The sequence below is a fragment of the Bos mutus genome, chromosome 12 (assembly GCF_027580195.1).
Source record: "Bos mutus isolate GX-2022 chromosome 12, NWIPB_WYAK_1.1, whole genome shotgun sequence".
Classification (NCBI taxonomy): domain Eukaryota; kingdom Metazoa; phylum Chordata; class Mammalia; order Artiodactyla; family Bovidae; genus Bos; species Bos mutus.
Genome location: NC_091628.1, coordinates 81,178,243 through 81,195,235, shown reverse-complemented (window position 1 = coordinate 81,195,235; position 16,993 = coordinate 81,178,243). Strand labels below are relative to the sequence as shown.

General features: G+C 42.8%; 1 protein-coding gene across 3 annotated transcripts in view; it reads left to right on the top strand.

The window, feature by feature from the left end:
* Positions 1–16,993, top strand: part of UBAC2 (UBA domain containing 2) — a 170,448-nt gene that overhangs the window by 14,886 nt on the left and 138,569 nt on the right. The window contains exon 2 of one of the 3 annotated variants that reach the window (XM_005899251.2): positions 14,928–15,055. The exons of the other annotated variants lie outside the window; for them this stretch is intronic. Within the exon in view, the coding sequence (XP_005899313.1) occupies positions 14,928–15,055 (128 nt within the window). The remainder of the gene's footprint in view (positions 1–14,927; positions 15,056–16,993) is intronic. 3 annotated transcript variants of the gene reach the window in all.

Here is a 16,993-nt window from a genome sequence, read left to right as displayed (position 1 = left end):
AATTTTTTTTTAATTAAAATTTTTAAACAAAATTATATTGTTCAGTTCATTTTTTCTAGCTTTATTGAGATATAGTTGACAAAAATTTTATATGTTTCTATTGTATGTGATGTTTTGTCATATGTATACATGGTGAACTAATTACTGTGGTCAAGGTAATTAACATACCCATCACCTCACAGTCATCTTTTTTGTGTGTGTCAAACATTAAAGATCTACTAGCCAGTTTCAAGTGTACAATACAGTATTGTTACCTATCATCACATGCTGTACATTGCTTAAATTTTAACTCATTTAAATAATAAATGAATATTATTGTTATTTTTATTGTTGTTCAGTTGCTCAGTCATGTCCAACTCTTTGCGACCCCCTGTACTGCTTATGTAAGTCATGATTCCCTTTCCCAGACGTTTTTCATGAGATTTGTATGTTACATTGCCACTGTTCTCAGACATTTTCCAATGCTTATGTCACCTTAGTCCCTTGAATGTAGCATGGTACTGTGGAAAGGGCACAGTATTAGTTGTTTTTTAAAGACTGATGATGCAAGTTAGTACTTCCAGGCTTATGGACCCTGCGACAAGGAAATTTAACTCTTTGTTAAATTGATTAACTTTTTGTTTCTAAGACTTGGTGGGCATGGTCTTCATTGTAGAAAATTTGGGAAATAAAAGGAAGAACATAGAATTCCATTTCGCTGTGCCACTGAGAGTTCATCTCTGTTTACATCTTCAGTTCAGTTGCTCAGTTGTGTCTTGACTCTTTGCGACCCCATGAACCGCAGCACGCCAGGCCTCACTGTCCATCACCAGCTCCCCAAGTCCACCCAAACCCATATCTTGGTGTTCTGTAAATTATTCCATATGTATGTACGTAAACATATTTAAAAGCAAAATTGGATCTATATACAGTTTCATGTTCTGATTTTTTCATTTAGCCTTAAATAAATTTACCCCATCATTAATAACATTGTTAATGATGTTCAAAGCTGACATTTAGTGTTGTTTTTGTCTTGCCTTAATGACAAAACTGAAAAATACTTGCTGCCAAAAAATTCACAAATTACACAAGTAATGTAATGTAGAAAGGAATAGTCACATTTTACTCCAGCTAAATGACTATTACCGATAGTTGAATGGTCATTCTTTTAGAGACTTTTCTATGCAAGTTCTTAACCTGTGCATTCTTTCTCTGAGACACATACACACACAGAAAATCATAACGATAGCTATGTTTACATTGTTATTATTGTATATTCATTATCCCCTGGAGGAGGAAATGGCAACCCACTCCATTATTCTTGCCTCATGGACAGAGGAGCCTAGCGGGCTACAGTCCATGGAGTAGCAGAGAGTCGGACATGACTGAGCACACACACCTACATGCAGTCAGTGTTGAACCAAGGTGTGTGACCGGAGTCGTAGGAGAAAATAGAGCCCTGGGTCATAAAACCTGTGCTACTTCAGGGAGTCTCTTAATTTCTTTTGATATTTCTTCACTACTTAATTTCACCCTCAGCTACTGCAGCTTCTTGAGCCTTGCATCATTTTCTTCTTGGAAGTCTTCTGTGTTCTCCCCCTGGCCTCCCTCCTGCTGCAAACGTTTTGGTGCAGAGAACACAGGGTGAACTTTCCAGATGCTCACTTGGCCATTCTTGTGCATAGTGAGAGACTGGATTCCTAAGTAGCTGGTGTGGGTTTCCTCTTTGTTTGTGGGTTGGTCTTGGTCCCCAGGAGGCCCATACCTCCGCTGCAGGGCTGCCTGCAGGCCCTGTTCAGGTGTGCAGAGCTTGTGACTAAGCTGCAGAGGTGGGGAGCAGGAGGAAATCCCCGACTGCTGGCCTGTAGGCTGGCTGGGGGGCTCAGCCCTGTGTAACTCTCACTCTGAGTAAGGCTGCCCTTCCTCTTACCACCCACCCCCTCCCACTGATCTGTGTTCCCCAGGCTGGCACCTCCTGGGGGAATCTGAAGATACCCGCGCTCTTTTCGAGTCCTTCTCAGCCCTTAGACACCTCAGCGTCCTCCCAAGTACATCGCCACTTTCTTCAGAGGGCACTTCTTGAATTTTATTTTGGGGGCCAAGCCTTTTCTCCTGCCAGGGAGAAAAATGCCAGATGAATGGCTGTGGGTGAGAAAATCCGAGTGTGCCTGGGGGTGGGGTTTTGTGGAAGGGCCACCCACCTGTCACGGCAAGGCAGGCCTGTGTGCCGTTTATATGGGGATGGTTTTACACAGGATGTGGGCTCCACACCAAGGGCCATTGAGACAAACGTGAGATAATAATTCCCTTGTCAGTTCTTTCTCCTCTTGATTGTAATAGAGGGAGAGTCTCAGTCAGGTGCTAGTCTGACGTGCGTTGCTGTTAGCAGCCAGTCACCTGCTGTGACCTGGAGAACAAGAGGCAGGCCGCCATCTTTCTGTCAGCAGCAGTGTTAGAATCTCATAAAGTGTGTTTACTTTATAGTCATCAGCTACTGATGACATTGTGGCACTCATTTTGTAATTATTATAGTGATGTACAGTTTCTTTTAAAATACATTTATTTAACTAAATCATAGTAAGGTGAGTTGAAGTGTTAAATACTAGAGTAGGTAGCACTGGGATATAGCAAAACTTGTGGTGCCAAAATGGAAATGTTTGAAGTTTGAGGAATACTCTAGATTATTCTGACGGATAATTCTGTTTGCACATTGCTCCTTCCCAGGTCTTGGTCTTTAGTGATTGTTCCCTGGACGACTTTGAAAGGAGATGTTTCTCTGGTGTTCTGAGGGCCCTCTTATTTCAGTATGACTTAGGAAGGGAGGAAACATGGACAGGTATCGGAGTCTGTCATCTTGAACTGGAATTTTGTCTGGAGCTGTCTTTTTGGTTTCATTGCTTTTGTCCAATTCTTGAATCCACTTAGAATTCATTTTCGTGCTTTTAGAGTTTAAGTGGGTGTTTTGTGTTCCTGCTGACCTGCCAGTCCCGGCACCGGTGGTTTGAGATGTTTAGTAGCGTCTCTGTACACAAATGGATTAGGTGCTAAAAGGCTGTGTGTGCAAGTCCAGGCTTAAAAGACTTTCTGCTTGGTTCTCTATTTTTTTAATTAATTTATTTTATTTGGAGGCTAATTACTTTACAATATTGTACTGGTTTTTGCCATACATTGACTTGAATCATAGACTTTCCCACCAGACAGGAGTGGAAGAGATTTCTTGGATCATCAAACTTGAAAATCAGACTTAGGTTTCTCTGCCTTGCAGATATGTGTTTGGTTTGTGTCTCCCGCGCCCCACCCCACCCCGATAGAACAGTTTTATGGACGTCTTTGTGGGGACAGTCACCAGAAGGCACTCGCTGTCCTCCACTTGATCACTGAGGGTATGTTTTCATCAGGTTTCCTTCCAGGAGACTCATAGTCCTGAACAGTAAAGCAAGGTGGATGCTGAAGGCATCCCTCCCAGAGGCACAGGTTTCTGCCTTTTCATGGACTTCCACACATTAGCTTAACCCCTTTTCGATGAAAAAGCTTAAGTGACTTCATAAAGCACCAAGTCACCCCATTCTTGGGGGACCCCTGAGAAGTTTACCAAATAGTTAAGTATTCAGAAATAGGAAAACCAAACTGGTAGGATATGGCGGCCGCTCCCCCAGGGGTGCGAACCACACTGGGGCTTTTGGCGAGTGTGCTGTGACATGGTGACTTGTGGGAACAGGCAGGGTTGCTGCCTTTTTGTTCCCCTCATCCCCACCCCCTGCAGCACTCGTCAGCTACGATGCTCTGTAACAGCCCACATGGCTATGCTTTGCAAGACCTGTGGTTAGTGTCTTCAGTACCTAAAAGATGCATATTTTTATTCAGGTAGGATTCACATAACAAAACTCACCATTTTAACCATTTGAAGGTGTACCGCTGTTTGCTTCTGGCCCATTTACACTGTTGTGCGGTGGTCAGTCTCTAATTTCGGATCATTTCTATCGCGCCCTAAAGAAGCACAGCTCCCACTAAGCAGCCCCTTGCATTCCACGCGCCCCCCCCTCCATAATCCACTTTGATCTGCTTTCTGTCTGCATTTTTGAATTCTGGGCACTTCATGTGTATGGAATCATCGTGTGTTGCTTTTTGTTTCTGGCTGCTTTCACTCAGCGTAATTTTTCAAGATTCTTCTATATTGTAGCCTCTGTCAGTAGCGTGTGTCCTTTTATGACTGAGTGATGGCCTGTTTCATGGGTGTACTTCATTCTGTTTATTCATCTGTTGATAAACGTTTGGGTTCTTTCTACTCTTTTGGCTCTCAGGGTATGCTGTGATGAATATTCAGGTTTTTGTTTGAATATCTGTTCTCAGTCCTCTTGAGTATATAACTAGGAGATGAATTGTTGGGTCATATGGCTACCCACTCTAGTATTCTTGCTTGGAGAACCCCATGGACAGAGAAGCAAGGTGACCTACAGTCCATGAGGTCACAGAGTTGGGCATGACTGAGTGACTAACACCAGGACACCATGGTAATTCTATGTTTAACTTTCTGAGGAACCAAAAAGGTACAGGTGAAGTATTCAAAATAGTAATAGTGAAAATCCTTTTGGACCATGGACTAGGATACAAAGATATCAGATTTTCTTGTTATATATTAGAAAACCTTTGCTTTGGGGTCAGGCAGAACAAGTTCAGATCTAAGCCCTTCTACTAACTAGCTGTGACCTTGGGGAAGTTATTTAACCTTTTTTATCCTATTTTTTACCTAAGACATTCAGATAAGTAACTATTGCCTCAGGTACTGTAAGCATTCACTGAGTGCTTTTTTTAGCACAGTGCTTGGCATAAAGCACTCCACATGTACTGTAATAATTATTTTAGGGCAGTACACAGTCACCGTAGCCTGATGCTACTCATTGCCAAGGAGAGATGGCTTTGTGCCTCAGTCATGCCAAAGAGTTGAGGGACCCAAAAGGAGACACCCTAAACTTTGGTGTTTTATGTTGTCTTTCCCATAGATGCTTTGCATTTTTATTTTTAAATTAATGTATTGTCTGTCATTCTCAAAGTTTGTAACATCCCTGTTTTCAAAAGTGGAAGGACCCACTGCAAAGAAGTGACTTGTTTTTAACTTTCCATTTGATCCCTGCTTGGGTTCTCCATGGATGAACCACTTCCTGGTTCCACTCACAGAGGGGCCAGCAGATTGCTAGCGATTTGCCTTGTCTTGCTGCGTAAGGATTTAATGACACTTGTTACTGAATTAATAACTAGCTAAACCAAAATTATTTTTTCTAATTCTTAAAATATTTTCATAAAAAATTAAAACCTCCCATGAACAGATCACTCAGAGATTACCACTGTTAATACTTTGACAGATGCTTAAAAAAAAAAACCCATGTATGAACTGTTTTTTAAAAAGTGTTATATAATAATGCTACTAGAAATATTTTGCACTTACTACTTAGGAACATGTCTCCAAAGCATGAAATATTTTTCTATAACCTAGTTCTTAAAATTGAATATCATTCCATTTTATGGATAGGACAGTTTATTTTCCTATTGGATAGTCATGTTCCTAGTTTTTTCACGGTTACAAACAATGCTGTGATGAGTGTGTTTATAGCAAAAATCTTTTTGTATATCCATGATAATTACTTTGGGCTAAGTTCCTAGATGTAGATTTTTTATTTTTTAATCAGAGATCTTATATATATTTTTAAAACCTTTGATCCGTTTAGCATTTAATAAAGTCAGGAAGTAAGAGTTACAACTGGACATGGAACAACAGACTGGTTCCAGATAGGGAAAGGAGTACGTCAAGGCTGTATATTGTCACCCTGCTTATTTAACTTCTATGCAGAGTACATTATGATAAACGCTGGGCTGGAGGAAGCACAAGCTGGAGTCAAGATTGCCGGGAGAAATATCAATAACCTCAGATATGCAGATGACACCACCCTTATGGCAGAAAGCAAAGAAGAACTAAAGAGCCTCTTGATGAAAGTGAAAGAGGAGAGTGAAAAAGCTGGCTTGAAACTCAACATTCAGAAAACTGAGATCATGGCATCTGGTCCCATCACTTCATGGCAAATAGATGGGGAAACAATGGAAACAGTGACAGACTTTATTTTTGGGGGGGCTCCAAAATCAGTGCAGATGGTGACTACAGCCATGAAATTAAAAGACGTTTGCTCCTTGAAATAAAAGTTATGACCAACTTAGACAGCATATTCAAAAGCAGAGACATTACCTTGCCAACAAAGGTCCGTCTAGTCAAGGGTATGGTTTTTCCAGTTGTCATGTGCAGATATGAGAGTTGGGCTATAAAGAAAGCTGAGTGCCAAAGAATTGATGCTTTTGAACTGTGGTGTTGGAGAAGACTCTTGAGAGTCTCTTGGACTGCAAGGAGATGCAACCAATCCATCCTAAAGTAAATCAGTCCTGAATATTCATTGGAAGGACTGATGCTGAAGCTGAAACTCCAGTGCTTTGGCCACCTGATGTGAAGAACTGACTCACTGGAAAAGACCCTCATGCTGGGAAAGATTTAGGGCAGGAGGAGAAGGTGACGACAGAGGATGAGATGGTTAGATGGCATCACCAACTCGATGGGCATGAGTTCAAGTAAACTCAGGAGTTGGTGATGGACAGGGAGGCCTTGCGTGCTGCAGTCCAGGAGGTTGCAGAGTCAGACACAACTGAGCGACTGAACTGACTGACTGACTGAACTGAAATACAGAGTCATGCGGGAAAGCCACTCTGAGGTGCTGTTTGAGATGAGGACTGGAGTGATGAGAACAGGCTGGACATGGGGAGAACGTTTTGAGTAGAGGCAGTAACGGGTGTAAAGGCCCTGAGGTATAGGACCTTCAGGAACAAGGTCATTCACATAAGGTGCTGTGGATGGGACTGTGTACTGCTGAATAATCCATAAATGCTGGATAGTATTGGTAGTAAGATCAGAGCACAGGAATAGCCTGTCATTAACTGCCCAACAGTGAGTGTCCACTTTTGTCTCATGAGTGGACAAAAATTGGCATCGTAGAATACGCAGATAATTGTATAGTGAATTGTACATGCGAATAGAGTTGCACAGCACATTTTTCTTTATTGTTGTGAATTACATTGGTTTGCTTTGCATTCCTGGTTTAACTTCACTTAGTTGTGACTATTATCTTTTTTGTGTATAGCTGGATTCAATTTGCTAGTATTTTGTTGAGAATTTTGCATCTGTGCTTCTAAGAGATAATTGGTCTGTTATTTTCTTTGAGTGTCTTGGTCTTTTTTTGGTATGAGTATAGCATTGGCTTCATGAAATGAATTCAGAAGGGTTCTCTCCTTTTCTGCATGGTGGATGAGTTTGTGTAGGGTTAGTTTTCTTTTTCCTTTAAGTGATTGGTACCATTCATCAGTGAAACTGTCAGGCCTGGTGTTTTCTCTGTTGGAAGACATTTAGCTGTGAATTGTTTCTTCATTTCTATAGGTCTGTTCAAGTTATTCATTTCTTTTTGAGTGAGCTTTGATAGATTGTATCTCTCAAGGAATTTGCCTGTTTTATCTTAAGTTGTCAAATTTGTGGGCAAAATGTTGTTTCTGATATTCCCATATTATCCTTTACAAATTGTTTATGATAAAAGTACATACATAAGATTTAACCATTCTAACCATTTTTAAGTGTATGCTCCAGTGCATTAAGTGCATTTTGCAATGCTGCTGCTGCTGCTAAGTTGCTTCAATCATGTCTGACTCTGTGCAACCCCATAGACGGCAGCCCACCAGGCTTCCCCGTCCCTGGGATTCTCTAGGCAAGAACACTGGAATGGGTTGCCATTTCCTTCTCCAGCGCATGAAAGTGAAAAGGGAAAGTGAAGTTGCTCAGTCGTGTCCTACTCTTAGCAACTCCATGGACTGCAGCCTACCAGTCTCCTCCGCCCATGGGATTTTCCAGGCAAGAGTACTGGAGTGGGGCGCCATCGCCTTCTCCGTTTGCAACGCTATAAACCGCTTATTAGGCTCTTAATGTCTGTGGCATCTGTAGTGATGCCCCCCTCCTTTATTTCTCTTTTTTTTTCCCCCCAATCAATCCTGCTAGAGGTGTATCCATTTTATTGATCTTGTCAAAGAGCTTTTAGTTTCATTGATTTTTTTTTCTGTATTATATTTTGGTTTTCTATTTCATTGATTTCTGCTTATAATTCTTTTCATATGCCTGGTGAGGGTTTAGTTTGCTTGTCTTTTTCTAGGTTTATTAAAGCTTGTAGGCTTTGTCATTATTTGAGACCTTTTCCTGTATAACCATTTAATGTTGTAAATTTCCTTACTTTGCCACCCACAGATTTTGCTTGGTTTTTTTATTCTATTAACATATATTCTGTTTTACCTTGTGACTCCCTCTTTGACCCAGATATTATTTAGAAGTATGTTGTTTAATTTTCAAGTCCAGTTGACCCTTGAACAACATGAGGGTTAGGAACACTGACCCCCGTGAAGTTGAAAATCCAGGTTTAAGTCTATAGTCAGCCCTTCATATCCATGGTTCTGCATCTGTGGATTCAACCAACAATGGGTCATGTAGTGCCATATTATGTATTTATTGGGGGGGGGGAAATCACATAGGTGAACCCTAAGTTCAGATCTGTGTTGTTCAAGGGTCAACTGTATTTGGGAGATTTTCCATCCATCTTTCTGTTGTTGATTTCTAGTTTTAATTTTGTGGTAGTCAGGGAATATACTTTGTATGATTTTAATTTCTTTAAATTTATTGAGGTGTGTTTTATGGCCCAGAATATGGTTGGTCTGTCTTGTGGAATGTTCCATATGCATTTGAAAAAAAATGTGTAATTTTCTATTGTTGGGTGGGTGTTCTATAAATGTCAATCAGGTCACATTGATTGATACTGTTTTTCAAGTCTTCTGTATTCTTACTGATTGATATAATAGCATATTGCATTGTGGGTGTCTTAAACAACTGATGTTTATTTGCTCTCAGGACAGGAGGCTGGAAGTCCAAGATGAAAGGGTTGGTGAGGCCTTTCTCCTTGACTTGTGATGGCTGTCTTCTCCCTGTGTGTTCACATGGTCTTTCCTCTGTATGTGTGCAGCCCTGGTGCTTCCTTCTCTTATAAGGACAGATTGGATTAGGACCCCACCTTAATGACCTCATTTAACCTTAAATTACCTCTTTAAAGACCCTTTCTCTTCAGTTCAGTTCAGTGCAGTCGCTCAGTCATGTCCGACTCTTTGCAACCCCATGAATTGGAGCACACCAGGCCTCCCTGTCCATCACCAGCTCCCGGAGTTCACTCAAACTCAGGTTCATTGAGTCGGTGATGCCATCCAGCCATCTCATCTTCTGTCGTCCCCTTTTCCTCCTGCCCCCAATCCCTCCCAGCATCAGAGTCTTTTCCAGTGAGTCAACTCTTCACATGAGGTGGCCAAAGTATTGGAGTTTCAGCTTTAGCATCAGTCCTTCCAAAGAACACCCAGGACTGATCTCCTTTAGAATGGACTGGTTGGATCTCCTTGCAGTCCAAGGGACTCTCAAGAAGTCTTCTCCAACACCACAGTTCAAAAGCATCAATTTTTCAGCGCTCAGCTTTCTTCACAGTCCAACTCTCACATCCATACATGACCACTGGGAAAACCGTAGCCTTGACTAGACGGACCTTTGTTGGCAAAGTAATGTCTGTGCTTTTGAATATGCTATCTAGGTTGGTCATAACTTTCCTTCCAAGGAGTAAGCGTCTTTTAATTTCATTTAACCTTAAATTACCTCTTTAAAGACCCTTTCTCTTAATGCAGTGGAATTGGTGGTGAGAGCTTCAACACATGAATCTGGAGGAGGGCAGTGGACATTTTGGTCCATGACACTGATTTTCTGTCTACTTGTGTCACTGATTGCTGAGACAGGAGTGCTGAAGATTCCTACTATAATTGTGGATTTATCTGTTTCTATAAGTTTTTGGTTCATGTATTTTGAAGTGTTTTCTCAGCTCTCAAATTCTGTGATTCACTGTGTACCCCTCTCCATGTTTTATTATGAAAAATTTCAAACATGCTGAAGAGTTGAAGAATGGTTGTAATAAACACGTATACCTACCACATAGATTCTCCAGGTAACATTTTGCACATTTGTTCTATTAAATACCTGTTTTCTGTTTCATCAGTTTGTCTTATTTTTTTGATGATTTCAAAATAAGTTGTAGTCACTTATTTCTAAACACTTACGTGTACATGTTGTTAACTAGAATTTAATCATTGTTTCAAGTTCTTTTTTTTTCCTTAAAGTAAACTTCATATGGTGAAATGTACAGGTCTTGAGTAAATCTTGCTGTATACAGTAATACTGTATACTTTCCCTGTGATGTAGGACTTCTTGGACAATTGTATATTATCTTGTAGCTTTCCTCATTGGTTTTTTTGGGACCTCATTTTTGCTCACCTTAGGAGGAGAACTTAACGGTTCTCTGATTTAAGTACTCAGATCTGTATTTTTAGTGGTTTAGTCCTAGACAGAATGAAAATGGTTGAAAAAATAGGATCAGTTATTAAGTCAGTAAATAACTTATTTATTTTCAGTCTTTATTTTTAATTGTGGTAAAACATACATAACATAAAATTTGCCATCTTAACCATTTTTTGGTGTATGGTTCTGTGCACATTCACATTGTGCATTTATCTCTAGAACTCTTTTCATCTTTGCAAAACTGAAACTCTATACCCATTAAACAGCTCCCTATTCTTCCCTCCCCCCAGCCCCTCAAAACCACCATTCTGCTTCCTGTCTCTGAATTTGACTACTTAGATAGCTCATATAAATGGAATCATACTTATCATTTTGTGTGTGCTTATCATTTTGTGTGTGCTTATCATTTTGTATGTGACTTATTTCTTTCAGCATAATGTCCAAAAAGTTTATCCATGTTGTAGCATGTGAGGATTTCCTTCCTTTTAAAGACTGAATATAATTGATTCTATTCGATTATATGGATATACTGCATTTTATTTATCTACTTACCCATCATGGATGTTAGGTTGCTTTCACTGGTATTTAGTGAGCGTCTCTTAGACATTAGTCACCCTTCAACACACGAACATGTGTTGACTGCCTTTATGGACCTGATCCTGCTATAGGCAGGGATACTGAGGGATACTGCAGCAGTGAACATATAGACAAAACTTCTGCCTTCAGGAAGCTTATATTCGAGGTGGGAGGGGGGTTCAGGGTGGGGAACACATGTACACCCATGGCTGATATAGTCAGTGTATGGCAAAAACCACTACAATGTTGTAATTAGCCCCCAATTAAAATAAATAATTTAAAAAAAAGAGAAGCTTATATTCTAGTGGGGACTGAGGATGGGAGATGGGCAGTACCCAAAGAAATGTATTTCTGGATTCCAAATTGTAATTTTTCTCACATTTTAGTGTTTCTAGCCTTGGGTTGTATTTTACAATTGGTGCCATCTTAGAATTACATTTGATAGTGTTTCTTTTTTAGTAACACCTAAAATAATGGTGTATCTTACAGTCAGTTTGAATCATAGACTTGATGAATCACTATTTAATAAGTCACTTGTTGATAAGTGCTATGAAAAAATAAACTAGAACAAAGGAGAGACAGAATCACATGGGGTGGCCGCAGATAAATTTGAGCAGAGTGCGTGTTCAGTACAGATATTTTTTTCATAGCAGGACTTCCTACCTGAAGGACGTAGTGTGTTGGTTAACACTCTGTTCTCACTGTGGACTGGTAACAACTTGTGGACTGGTGACTTTGAGTGGCACTGGTGAGAGGCTAGAGCCTTGGTAGGTGGGGGTGGAAGTGGGCTTAGAGAGCACTCTGCAAGATGGCTGTAGATCTTGTAGGCAAGGTAAGGGCGAAGGTGATAGAATTTCCCAGCCTAGGAACTGGCAACGTTTCTCCTACCGCTCACAACAAAAACTTTGGCGGCATCTTTGATTTCTCCATTTGCCCATGCTTTACACCCCATTAACCAGCAAATCCTGCTTGCTGTACCTTCAAAACGTACTCCAGTTCTGACCACCCTCGCCTTCAAAACATACTTCAGTTCTGACCACTCTCATCTTCAAAACATACGCCAGTACTGACCACTTTCACCACCCCAATCCAAATCACCCTGGTCCAGGCTGTGATCATCTCCTGTCTGGATTATCATGGTGGCCTCCTTCCTGGTCTCGCTTCTTGTCCGTTTGCCTTCCTATGGGGTATAGCAGCCAAAGCGATCTTGTGAAAACACGTCTGATCGTGTTATCATCTCCTTTGCCTCCCCCAGAGCATCCTGCCACTCTCTGAGGAAAGGGTAGAGTCCTTGTGGCCTCTAAGGGCTCTCCACTGTTTGCTCCTCAACTTCTCTGACCTTATATCCTGCCTGTCTGCTCTGCGCGCATTCTCCTCTTGGCCATCCTGGCAGCCTTACTTCATCGTGTGGAGCGTGTTTCTGTCTCACAGCCCTTGGACTTGCTCTTCCGTCTGCGAGAAACACTGCTCCCCAGGCACCTGCCGGGCCCACATCCCCAGGCGTCTGCTCATAGCTCACCTTGTCAGAAGGGCCTTCTAAGCTCCCTGTTCCCTCCCCACCAGCACTGTTTCCCCCTACAGCAGGGCAGGCTAGTTAGTTAGGCTGCAGCAGCCAACTGCTTTAAAACATCAGAGGTCTGCAGCGACAAGCTTTGTTCCTCACTGATGGCCTCCCTCTCTGTGAGTCACCCAGGAGGACCTGTCCCACTCTGTCTTCCATGCTGGGATCTGACTCATAGCCGAGCCTCCATCTTGAGCACTGGCACAGGTTAAGGACAGTCACTGGCTGTCTGGTGTTTGCCTGGGAGTGACGTCATGTTGAGTTGGCCACATCATGTTGAGTTGGCCAAAGCAGGTCACATCGCCATGTCCCACTTCAGTCAGGGGCAGGTGTGGGTGGGCAGCAGTCCTGTCTCTTACCTGGAAAGAGAGCAGGAAGTCCACAGTAGGTCACACAGCCTCGCTGTTTACCCTGCTTAATTTTCCTGTAGTATTTATTTCTATCTGTCATGACATGTATTTAGCTCACTTTGTGTATTTTCTTTTCTCCGCTGTCTAGACTGTAAGCACCACAGGGGAGGAGCTTTGTCCATCATCTGCTACTGTATCTCAGGGCCTCGGGGTGATGCATGGTCCCCAGCAGCAGGAGCTTGTTCATTGTAGAAATATGAGTGAGGACACCAGAGCACACTGTCCATTTATTCATATGGTGACATGTAAGCCACCAGGAATGTGGGGCAGGAAGGTTACTGGAGAAAAGCAGTAGCGTTGCTGCTCAGTGGAGGTGTCTGTTTGAGATCTGAGACGATGAACCTACAGTGGTTCCTACAGGCTGCAAGGAAGAGGCAGGAATAAACGAGGGGGCCCATTTCACAAGCATAGATGAAGTCCAGGGTCAAGAAGGAAACCTTCAAGGTGCACCTTCATTGCCCATGCGCGATCCTCAGTTCTGTCTGAATGGTAAGGGAGGAGCTTGCCGCAGTCATCACCTGGGATGGTGATTGTGGTGGTTGGAGCAGTTTTCCCTGCCTTCATTCTTTAATAGGATTTCTGAGGGAGCTTCTCTTCTCTTCATTTCACAGGTGAGGAGAACTGCGGGTGAAATAGCGCTCGATAGAACTGCTCAGGCTCACAGCTGTAGTGCTTCCCTGTACATTTGAGTTCCTGGGCGGGGGGGGGGGGCCTCCGTTTTCTAGAGGGTGGGGAGCTCTGTTAGCTTTTCGATTCCCTGGAGCCTTGATTGCATCTTAGTGGTGGAGGCAGTATGCAGCGACTTTACCCGTGGTTTGAATTTAGCTGTTGGTAAGACCTTACCAGAGAGGAAATAGTTGAGCTATTTTTATATACGTAAACAAGTGCGGTAACCACACCACCAGCTGTGACCAGTGGATTCTTTCCCAGGGAATTTATTATGAATACCGTTGAAGTGCGCTTCACATGATCGGAGAGTGTCCCTTTTGGTGACGCTTTCCTGTGGTCCTGAGTGTTGATGATCTGTATATTTCATTCCCTCAAGGAGCTGTGCTAGGCTTTATAGCCATCATTCAGAAGCATATAGAAGAGAATCATATTGAAGATTCTTCCTTGGGAATCTTTAATGTAGTCAGGAAGGCAAAGTTCCAGACCCTGACTGGTAAAGTAGTATGTGGAGACAGGGGTGCGGGGTTGGGGAAAAGCCCCCCCCTAAAATGGGAGAGACTGACTGGAAGGAAGTGGAAACCGAGCTGTCATTTGAAGGCTGTGTGAGATTCAGACAAGGCTCTGGGGGTGCCCGTTGTGGAAAATCTCAGCAGGCCACTGCAGTCAGCTGTGTTAGCACTTTTAACCGTTTCTTAAGATTTCCCTGGTGGCTCAGATGGTAAAGAATCCGCCTACAATGCAGGAGACCTGGGTTCGATTCCTAGGTCAGGAAGATCCCCTGGAGAAGGGAATGGCAACCCACTCCAGTATTGTTGCCTGGAGAATCCCATGGATAGAGGAGCCGTGTGGGCTGCAGTCCATGGGATTGCAGAATCGGACACAACTGAGCAGCTTAAATTTCTTAAAATAAGTGTTTATGTACGTGAATCCCAGTCATGCTCAAGAGCTGACTGGTCAGTTTGATGGAAAGCCTGCTTGTCTGTTTCTTTACACTTCAGTGGCTGCTTTTCTGAAAGGTAGTCTATGAAAGTAAACTTGGTTTGGTTTCATATAAAAACCAGATGACAACAAAGCCCCCGTCAGCAGTTTCCCAGCGCCCTTTGATCACTTACCTCTGCAGGGCGATGTTTTGAAAATGTATGTAAACAAGAATTAAATTCCAGAGCATGTGAACTTTGTCTTTATCCTAATTCAAAAGAAGTGAATTCTCTTGCTCTTCACTCGTATGGTCTTTAGAATCTTAGGGACAGGCGTTCTGAAAGCCATGTTGTTTTCCCCCCAGATAAGGCACCTGTGTCCAAGTGTCTCCTACTGGTCCCCAGCGCCCTGTCCCTCCTGCTGGCCCTCGTCCTGCCGCACTGTCAGAGGTTCTTCGTGTACGACCTCCAGGCTGTCAAGGACGACTTCCAGGTGAGCGCCGCTCCACTGGCCCTGGGAGAGGAGAAAGCAAGTCTCTTGTCTCCGATTTGCCCTCCTTTCTGCCAGTCTCAGTGTCTCATAGCCTCTCAGTTTGTAAGAAATATTTATTATTACTATCCCGTTAACAAGTCATTTTTCCAGTTGTATTTATTGATAATTTTCAGCAAAGCAGATTATATAATGAAGCAGTTGCAGTATTTCCAGTTTCCTTTTGCACATTTCAACTTCACCTTTTACTATGGAAATGCGATTTTTAATTTCAAGAGATTTAAACTGTTAAATCTGTTTTGTTGGTATGATTAGTTTGTATACTTAATATTTGCAGAAACTTGCCTCAGTTTGAGCATCTGTTAGATGTGCTAAGCTCTCTCAGCTCTAGCAGATTGTGAGTATGTGAATTTCTTTTATGGTGGTGGTTAAATCAATAAGAAGTTTCTCTTGGATTTTTGCCCCACTCTCCCCAAATCTCTACGTATTCATCACCCAGGAAGCTCTCAGAGGCCTATCCTTCTAAGGGTTTTATGTAGATTTATTACTCAGGCGTGCAGGTGTGCTAAGTTGCTTCAGTCATGTCTGACTCCTTGCGATCCCGTGGACTGTAGCCTGCCGGGCTCCTCTGTCCATGGGGATTCTCCAGGCAAGAATACTGGAGTGGGTTGCCATGCCCTCCTCCAGGGCATTACACAGGCAGGATTGATTACATCACAGGACATCTGTTAGTTGACCCACCTTCCAGCTCCTCTACTCCCTGAGGTCAGGGCGTGGGACTGAAGGTTCCAACCTTCTAATCACAGGGTTGGTTTCCTGGAAGCCAGTCCCCATTCTTAGGTGCTTCCAAAAGTCACCTCATTAATCTGACAAAAGACACTGTGATGGCTTTCTTCACTTTGGCAATTCCAAGGGCTTTAAGAGTTCTGTGCTAGAAACGGGCAAAAACCAAACATATATTTTTAAATGTGTGTGTGTGTGTGTGAGCGCGTGCGTGTGCTCAGTCATATCCAACGCTTTGCAACCCCATGGCCTATATTATAGCCCCCCAGTCTGCTGCAGAGCCGGTTGCCGTTTCCTTCTCCAGGGGATCTTCCTGACCCAGGGATCAAACTTTGGTCTCTTGCATCTCCTGCACTGGCATGTGGATTCTTTACCAGCTGAGCCACCAGGGAAGCCCCATTTCTAATTTATAAATCACAGTATCACAGAATGTTAGTGCAAATTATGGTTATAATTGCCACCTTTTCTTTGTTAAATTCTTGATTAGTCATTTTAAGCATGATAGTCCATTCTTTTCTTAAAAACATTTTAATTTTTCATTTATTTGTCTTTTAGGGGCATTTCTCTAGCTGCAGCGAGTGGGGGCTGCTCTCCAGCTGCAGTTCTCGGGCTGTGTGTTGCAGTGGCTCCTCTTGTTGGGGAGCAGGGGCTCTGGGGTGCGGGGGCTTTAGTTGTCGACCTGCAGTCTCAGTAGTTTTGGTGCACTGGCTTAGTTGCTTCAAGGCATGTGGGGGTCTTCCTGGATTAGAAATTGAACCCACCTCTCCTGCATTGGCAGGTGTGTTAATCCATTCTTGAGCATGACGCTTTTTCTTCATAAGGATGTCATTAATGCCATTGCTCAGGTGGGCTTCACCAGGTTCCTATGACTGAGTTATTTATCTATACTACTGCTTTCTGTGGGAATACCGTAGAGCTTCCGTTATGATTTCAGTTGCTGTAATAGAATGGTTCTTAACCCTGTCCATGCAGTAGAATCACCTACATAACCGTTTTTCTTTCTTGATGCCCAGACCTTGCCCTAGACCAGCTGAGTCAGAGAGCCTAAGAGTTGGTGTACTTTTTAGAAAGATCCCCAGGGGATTCTAGCATCTGGCCAGCCCTGAGAAACACTGCTCGTAAGGGAGTGTCAGGGCCCTGAGGCCCCGAGTTGGCGCC